We start from the raw sequence: 9,264 nt of genomic DNA on the forward strand, positions 1-9,264 counted from the left end.
ACTGGAATCAAAGAGCTGTTGTTGAATTAATGCCTTTAACTGTTCTTGCTGTGGCATTTCACAGTGTCCCCCATCATGTACATCCTCATCTGTGTTCTGTTGTGTGGCTCTGTCTCATGTGAGCAAAGGATGGGACAACTGCAGTGACAGAGCTGGGGCAGAGGCACTCCCTGCCATGACAGCCAGTGTTGCTCAGCAGCTGTAAAGTGCTGTCAGGTGTGGAATCTCCTTAACCCCATTGCTTTGTCAGACCTGACTCTTCAATCTTTCTACATTTCTACTGGCAAATCCCCTAATAGCAGAACTTCCTTGAAGTATATTGCTCACTACTCTTTTTCCTTAGAGGTGCTGTGAATAGTAATTAATCAGCTTTGGAATAGTCAGTGGTTTTGTGCTGTTTTTGCTGTTGGTTTCTAGTTCCAATGCTCCTTACCTTCATCATTGCAGGAGAAGGGAGGGTGGTGCCTCAGTGGCCCCAGGCTTCACATGGGCTCCTGGGAGATGAGCCAGCAGCCCTGGGCCTCCTGGAATGGGGATCCTTGGACTGTAATCCCAGTGACCAAAGGATGTTACTGACTGTGCTGGGCTCCTCCCAGGGTTCTGTATTCCTACACAGCCATGATTAAACTGAAACAAAGTAGCCTGGTTTATTGCAAGAGTTTGTATTAAACTGGCATTTATTGATTATCAGAATTATTAAGCCCCTGAGCAATTTCCTTACAGAAGGCACAAACACTATAACACACATTGCTGCATTTTATATGAGACTTAAGCCACGACAAGACCTATCATCCTTGGGGAAAGTTTGAATCTGCTTTCCCCAACCTGACCTTCTGCATCTATTTTAGTTTCTATGAAATCTCAAGGGTAGAGGTACCCTACTTACTGAGGGTTAAAGGGCTTTGGAGAAATTCACATATTCTGTTAATGGATTTAAGGCACCATCTACCTACCACTTAACAAAAACAGCCAAGGATCTCTCAGGAAAGTCTACATGGGAGAATATCTGAACCATGTTGAAGCCCAACTCAGGTGTGCCCCTTTTCCTGCCTTGGAGTCATTCAGAATCAGAGGACTTAGGCTGGTGGGCCTGGACTTTCTTGCCTCTGGCAGATGGACTTTATTGCAGCCAGATGCACAGGGAGCAGTTCTTCAGCACACACACAGAGTCTACAGCATATCAGCTGCCCAGATTAAACAGTAAATCCCTTACTGGAGTCACTGAAGACATGCTATGTGTAAGTGCTGCTCAGAACTTTTACTACTCTATACAAAATGTAAGTAGCACCAAGAAAGGAGATATACTGAGATATCAGAAGGAATCTTCCAGCTTGGTTTTCACAGCAAAATCAGCACTGAGCTTCTTCATGACCTCTGCATGACTCAGCCCATGCTGCTTTCTCTTAGCAAGGGCATAGTTTTCCTTGACATACTTGGCAAAGGGCGTGAGCTGTGTCCTGGCAGGGGTGCCCCCCCTGCCCGGGGGCTGCCTCAGGGCCAGCTGCCCCCCGCAGAAGGCGCAGACGAACCGCGCCGTGTCCAGGGACCGCGAGTGCCGCCCGATCCTGAAAGGCAACAACCAGGAGCTGCACAGGGCCCTTGCTCTGCTGCTCAGGCCCAAGGCAGCATTTTGGAACAGGGAACAATACATTACGCAGTGGTACAATCAAATCTGTGCTACACTTCTCTACCCTCGTATTTTTTCCACTGCTCTTTCAGCTTGGTTCCTTCCTCTGTCTCTTCTCTCAGCCTACCAGTATGAAGTGCTACAACATTTCCAACTGCCTCCACAACCCATGCATGTATGAACTGCCTCTTCTCCTCAAAGATATCATTAAAAAAAAATCTTCTCAACGCTCTGTTGCATCTAAACAACTACTGCATTGCATAGTCCTAATAAACACTTTGGGGTATGTGAGGTGTTTCCTCCCAGTACTTCTGGCAGTCACACATACAATCCTGAGGTAAAAAACCCCCCATAAATGGTGTCATTATTACAGGTTGTGTCCCAGTGTCAATCCTTCCCATCACAGTGCTGCTCACATCTGTGACGGTACAGATGTAATTTAAAGTCATCAAGACTTTAAGCTGGAAGCTTCCTCTGGTAGTTTTATCTAGTATTTAATCACTCAAATATTCTGTGCCCAGTTTTTATGGGGATTTGATCCTTCAAAGCTTAGGTACATAACTCTTACTGCTTCCCAAAGACCTTCCCTCATCACCTCTGGTCCTCAGATGACGTTTCTGCCTGTCCTGACCTCTAAACTAGAACTGAAACTATCTGGGATAGTTTCACAAATGTGGAATCACATACTGAGGTTCTGTAGGCTCTGGAAAACACCAGAATATCCAAACTGCTTTACTATTTCAGAGAACCCTGATTTCTAGACACAGGAGAGTGCCAAGTTAGAAAGTTAATATGCAGTCACATGCAAGATGACAACATTACTCACGTAGCTTTGCAGCGACCACACTCGTAGGTGTATTTGTAATTGATCTCATAGCTGTGGCAGCGTGTCACCACTGGCAGCTCTGGATGGATGACAGCTGCTTTGTTGGCATAGAACCTCCAGAAGCGGCCGTGCCCGTCCCGCACGCCGCTGATGAGCCAGGTGGCTGCGTGGCAAACCTCGTGGATCAGCGTGTCCCGCAGGCGATCTCGGGGAAAGCAAACAAAAACTAACATCAAAAACAAACAAACGTGTGTGGGGAAGAACAAACTCACCTGTGGTCACTGCTTCAGGCCTCCAACACTCACTCTGTATTAAGATGAAAGTATTATTTTGAAGGTTAAAATTACCAATGTCTTGATAAGATAAAATGCTCCAAACCAAGGTTTTACTTTGTGCATTTCCAGTTTTTGATCAGCCCCAATTCTGCATCCTAGTTACTCCCCCACACACCTCATCTGTTTGGGGTTTTTCTGTTTGGTTAGTAAAGCTGCACCACTCCTGCAAGTGTTTAAGGCCAGGTTGGGCAGGGCTTGAAGAAACCTGGCTCTAGTGGAAGGTGTCCCTGCCCACAGCAGGGAATTAGTACAAGATAGTTTTTAAGATCCCTTTCAATCCAAACCATTTTATGATTCATTTTCCCATACTGGGAGGGGATGAGGGAGAAATAACAATCACAGTACCACATAACAGAACTTAATTTGGCACTGCCCTGTCTTTATTCCACCTTTAAACACTACCAACAAGGTGTCTTGGTGTGATGGAAGAAGTCAGATTTTAGACTGCCATTATAACACAGAATTAGAGTCTAACACCTAACCTGTAGGTCTTCAATTCATTAAGAAATATAAACAATAGTGCAGTTACTGTGACTACATCTCTGTTCTCACATTTTGTATTATTTGCTCAGGCTCTCAGAAGGGCTGTGGAATGTGGATAAATCCATACATGTATTTATTAATTTGTACAACATAATATAAAATTTCGAAGCAGGCTCCCGTACCAGATCTCTTAGTCAGATTTTTGTTTTTATCTCTAAAACTTACTTCCTCAAAGAAGAATCAGCAGACCCTTTCTTGACCTACCTGCAGAGTCACAGACCTTCTCAGAGAGTTCAATGCGAGCGTAGCGCTTCCCTTCAGCGCCTCCCCTCTGCCCCGTTACACAGTACCCCGCTGTTTTCCTCATTTTCTTATTCCAGATTATTTCCATGTCCTCTGGTAACTGAAAAACAAAACAGTGCATGGAGTCTGCCCTCTCCTACTCCTTCTCTTACCTTGTGGCCCTCTGGCTTCCCCTTGTATTTAGTACAAAGCCAATTCAAGATGTCTCTGTTGGTGCCCTTAACACTCAAGATGCCAACTCCCCTCCATGGCCTTGTATTCCCACCATCAGTTTTTCTGTAACCAACAATAGGGATTTCACAATGCAGGGTGAGACAGGAGTCCTTAGTTCTTCTATTCTACCTCCAAGTAGCTCCAGGTACAGGGCTGAAGCAGTGGGCAGTAAGATATTCTGCTTCAGGAATAGTGAGTCTGTTCAGCTGTTTTATGTGAAACCTGTAAACTCAAGACTATTTTCTCATCTGCATAAAAACCACTTTCCTTCCTGAGGGAAATCCCATTGGAGTTACTGAGGGCAATGCCCTTCTTTCAAGGATATTTCTCACCAGAGGAGGGTCCCAAATATCCCAAATGATGATCCCAGGTCAGGACAGTTCTCTGAAACTGAGCCTTAAATCTGAAACACAACTTGTAGCTTTATGCTCACCCTACACTGTTATTTGAAGGATGGGAATCTTTCTGCTCCAGAAAGGCAGACATGAACACCCAATAGGAAGGAACACAGATTATGTGCAGCATTTCCATTACAGCTGGGAAAGCAAAGCCAAGCTGAAAACTGCTGCATCACAGTGGGGGCAAACCCCTTTTGGAGAAATTGCCTGGACTAATTCAAACATAACCCACTGCCATAAAGCTTAACTTCTACAATGTGAAGAGGAATAAAGAGCAATCACATCAAAAGTGAGGAGCAACATAGTAACCAGCATTTTAGAATTTTTGAAACCAACCTTCTGCTCAAAGATAGTATTATTAAACAGCCTGTAGAGCTTCTGGGCCAGCTCCTCTTTATTTTTCTTGAAATACTTCACATACTGGGAGGCTGGATTTGAAAGATCTTGCAAGAAACAACCAGGCACTGAACATACCCTGAGCCTGCAAGAAAAGCCATTAAGCAGTTTGCTGAAGTACAGACATATGGAAAAACACAGGGAAAAATAATGGCTACTTGAAATCCAATAAAGATCTCAGGGATGCTTCAAGTGGCATCAGCCTCTCCTGACCCTTTCCACCAGCTTGCCCTCATGAGGCCATGGCTGTCCTCTTACCCTCTGAGGGCATGAAGGGGCAGAGCTGTTGCAACAGTCCTGCAGTTACTTCATTAATTCACAAAATTAGATTATGAAGACTCCTAAGTAGGAAAAGAGATTTTGTGACACAGCAAACCACAACTATACCAAAATTTAATCAATATATGAACAGCCCTAACGTGATCATCACAACAAAGGTGTGTTTTCAGAAACACACAAAGATAGTCCAGGAATGCTCAGGAGTTATTTCAGAAGTAGATATTCCACCAGGATTACTAATTCCAATGCTGCAGCATTCTGACCTTTTAAAGTCTCACCTTTAATGACATCATTTAAAGGTTTGGTATTGAACACACCACTATAAAATGATTCAAGGAAACAGCACATGGCCAGGAGGCATCATAAGGGCAGCTATTAGAAATGAAAAATGCATTCTTTTGAAAAGTCTAAGCTGTACATACATATAGACAAAGAAACACAAGTTCTCCTAGTTATAAGGGTACAGATAAAAAAAATCAATACACTCTTGTTTAAAAGGTATTAATTACTAATATAATGAGTTTTGGCATCTTTTCAGAGGTAAGCAGCTGGATATATACAATCTGTAGAGCCACCACATGCTGTACAGGATAAAGGAATAGCAAGAGAGATAACATTTAAAAAGAAGATTTGGCATTTGTCAGATTTATTTGTCATCAATTCCCCTAGGCAGAGATCAGTTTATATTCTCCCTTTCACACTGGAGACTGAAAACTGTTTTCCAGCTATTCAACCATTAACAAATGCTGAATTAGTAGAAGTTTCTAGGTAGCAGAGGAATCACATCATCCCATGCAAAATGCTTAGCAGCTCTTTGTGCATCTGCAATTGTCCTAGAACACAGGAACAATGGAGAAACACTCACCTTTTCTCTGTCTTTGCTGACTGTGAGCAACTGACTGATCTATTCCCAGGAATTCTTGCAGGAGTTATCATGGAAGGTGTTCCTTGAAGTGAAATGGATTTTGGCTTTGGTGTCTTGACTCCCTCCCCTTTCTCAGGCTGTGCATCTTTGCAGGATGGCTTGATGTTTTCTAGTTCAACGGGAAGAGTCATAGGATTACACAGCATACATTAAAAAAAAATAAAAAATCAAAGAATCATTAGAAACCACCAAAAGGATCCACCAGCTTTGCTTTCAGAATAATTTTAAAAATGAAAAGTGTCTACACTGAGAAAAACAAGCAATAGTGAAAATTTTACATCTTGATAGCACAAGATGACTTTTCTCAATGCTCAGAGGAGTGATTTTTGATTGCACCAAAATCCTTTTCAAGGTGCTGGGCTGCACCTCAGAGGCTGATGCCCCACAAATGGAAAGAACCAGGCAATTCCCACTGCAGTTAGCTCAGGACTGCTCACCTGCTGTGCTTGGCTGAAACACAGATTTCCTTGTGCTCAGGACTGGTTTGCGGGGCAGACTTCGCTTCTTTATCCGTTCCATCAAAGATCCAAAACTCTCATCTGAGCTGTCTGACTCCACCCCTGCACCACGTCCTAGGGCCACAGTTGGCAATTTATTTTCTGTATTTTCACAGCTTCTTTCTTTCCTTCTAACAAGCAAATCTGGACTGCCTTTGAAAAGTGACTGGTTCCGATTTTGTGGAGGTGAAAGGTTTATGCACTTCTGACTCTCCCTCGAGTCTTTCACTCCCTCTTTTTGGTGGTTATGCCACGGGCTGTCTACAAAGACAGAATCTTCAGTGTCACTTGAAGTGTCTGGATACTGCAATTCTTGGCAGCAAGTGCTTCTCTTTCCAGGAGTCATCAGCTTTTTCGGGGTCTGAAGATCTTTCCGTGCTGCAATTCAAAAGAAAGAGCTTGAAGTTTTGGGAGCTGCATTTAGGAGATCTGCCTTTGTCTTAACACAGAATAAATCCCTTGAAAGACAGGAAAACACAAAGAACAGTAAAGCATCTTATCATTTTTTTTTATTATAGATGATTGCTTACCACTCTTGGTTGTACTCTTTTTCACCTTCAAGTCCAAGAAGAAATCATCCGAGTCATCAATGAAGTCTTTCAAACTGTAAAGAGAAAAAAAGGCAAATTGTGTGGAATAAAGGTAGGAGTAAGCAGAAAAATAGAGCAGTAAGTGTGCCTTACTAAAACAGCAACCCAAAAAAAGCCACCCAATATAACATTATCAGCTGCTCACAGCAAATGTCACCAACTGCATCCATGAATAGGAAGAACATGTGAACCTCCAAATATCCCTTTTTACATTTGCCCTGAACATGATTGAAGATGTTAACAGGTCTGCCTGCACTCTTGCCTAGATTGGCCTATGAATCAATACAACTTTAAATTGTTTTCTTCTATTCTGATTAAATATGTAAAATGTAAATATTATACAGAACACCAAGATGTGAACACAGAAAATTCATTAATGACAGCACCCACCTTGTATCTGCCTTTTTAGGAACAGATTTGGGAGTTTTCAGTCTAGCTAAAACTGAAATAAAAGAAGATAAATTAAGAACAAGGTTTTGTGTCTCTTTTTAAAAGTTTGCAACTAGTAAAAATTTGGTCTAAAGTACTTTCAAAAAACAAACATAATTATATTTACACATAATTTCAACTCTCAATTCCTCAAAGCTGGCAGCAGCTTTCTAGTCTCTGGAGACTAAAAAGGAAGCAAGTGAGTGACAGGGAACAGACAAAACTGAGGCAATAAGAAAAACATAATGCAAGGCAAAAAGAGTGAAACCTGAGGCAATTCAAGAACACTCCCTGTGGCACTGACACCGAGACTGCACTGCAAGGAGAGAATTACTGTGTAGCACAAGCAATGAAAGGAAGTAACATGTAAAAATGCTTAATGTAATTAGACAGAAATGTGTCCTTTTCACACTCCTTCATAACACAAACCAAGGTGTCATTACTTACACATTTCAAATTCGTCATCGCTGCTGGAAGACAAGTACAGGGCACTGCTGCAAGAATGAAATGCAGAACTTTAGGTCACAGCAGGATCTGCATCTCCACTGGTGTGAAACACCCGTGAACACAGAACCAAATATACATTGGGAAAAACACTGAAAGTCCCAAATGGGCTGAATTATTTTAACTCTTTATAGAAAGCTCGTTTCTTGTCTTACACGTGGCCTATGAGCTGTCAGAGCACATGTTATAGTAATCCTGAAACCCCAGCCCAGGCACTGATGAGTAAGAAGCTGCTTTTGCATAAAGTGCACTTCAATAGAGCTGCCATGAATATTTAGCAAAATGCAGCAGCTGTCATACTGATATTTCAAGAGGCAGAATGGAGGCATTACCACCTGGACTGCTATGCCCATGCAAATGTAGAGGCAGCCCACAACATCCTTACCAAGTCATTTATTTCATTTTAGGAGAACATGAACCAAACATGAACAACTTCAAAAATAAGTGATGCAGCTGCTTAACAAACCAGGAAGACAGCTTTTTTAAATGGACATTACTTAAACCCTAAAGATTGCAATTCTGAAACACTAATACCTACCAATCACCATGAAACAAACGAGGGTGTAATCTAGAATTATAAATCTATCTATATATATATATATAATACATACTACATGCAATGTAGTATGGTGTATTTATACATAAATGCATGCATAATATGTATATATATATATGCACCTACATATATGTATATATATGTGAAGCAGAGTAGAAATTTTCCAAAGCAGAAATCCATTCTGATTTAAGTGAAATGCACATCTTTAAGTTAAGTCTGTAGCTGGCTGTGTAGTCTGCCTGCCTGCCTGTTCTCATGAAGGGCCTGTGCTTAGATAAACTGCGCTTCAGCCAAAAGACAAGAGATAAGAAAAGAGCAGAGCACAGCAACCTGACACAAGAGCTCTTTCTAAGATAAACAAGAATTAGTAGCAAGTATCACACAAAATCAGTAGAATAAATATGTAGAAACCTATTGTAAAATTGCGTGCCTATGTATTTAAGAAAGAGACAAAAAAAGATCTGAAGTTCCCAGAAGTACACATGTTCATTTTAAAAGAACGATTCCCACATGCGTCCAGCGCTGTAATAAACATACCAACTTTACAACTTCCACAAAAGTTGTACAGTTTGTTTCTGCAAATCATATGTACTTAGAGATGCATATATGTGCATGTATATGTATATAATTTAAATAGCTATATATTTAAGAGCTCTCTATGTTAATGATTTAATAAAAACACGTCAGGACACACGGGCTGAGGCGCTGTTCCCCCGGGGCCCCTCACCTGCCGCTCCGCCAGCCCTGGCTGCCCGCGGCGCCTCTCTCGGGGCTCCCGCCGCCCGCGGCCGCTGCCCCGCTCGCTGCCCGCCGAGCCCCGGCCCCGCTGCCCGCGCGGTCCCGCCATTCTCGGTGCCGGGGCCCCGGGGCCGGCTCGGGCTCGGGTTCGGGCCCCGCCGCCGC

General features: G+C 42.6%; 1 protein-coding gene across 1 annotated transcript; it reads right to left on the reverse strand.

Annotated features, from left to right (window-relative positions):
- Positions 1-624: 624 nt before the first annotated feature.
- Positions 625-9,246, reverse strand: GCNA (germ cell nuclear acidic peptidase). The gene is made up of 10 exons (XM_064713149.1): positions 9,089-9,246; positions 7,749-7,795; positions 7,263-7,314; positions 6,813-6,886; positions 6,223-6,660; positions 5,726-5,894; positions 4,522-4,666; positions 3,536-3,674; positions 2,454-2,658; positions 625-1,565 (listed from the first exon to the last, which is right to left on the reverse strand). Exons 2-10 carry the CDS (start codon positions 7,750-7,752, stop codon positions 1,313-1,315), a joined length of 1,479 nt encoding a protein of 492 aa, XP_064569219.1. The 5' UTR covers positions 7,753-7,795; positions 9,089-9,246; the 3' UTR covers positions 625-1,312.
- Between the last annotated feature and the right edge of the window lie 18 nt (positions 9,247-9,264).

This window comes from Zonotrichia leucophrys, chromosome 4A (genome assembly GCF_028769735.1).
Source record: "Zonotrichia leucophrys gambelii isolate GWCS_2022_RI chromosome 4A, RI_Zleu_2.0, whole genome shotgun sequence".
Lineage (NCBI taxonomy): Eukaryota > Metazoa > Chordata > Aves > Passeriformes > Passerellidae > Zonotrichia > Zonotrichia leucophrys.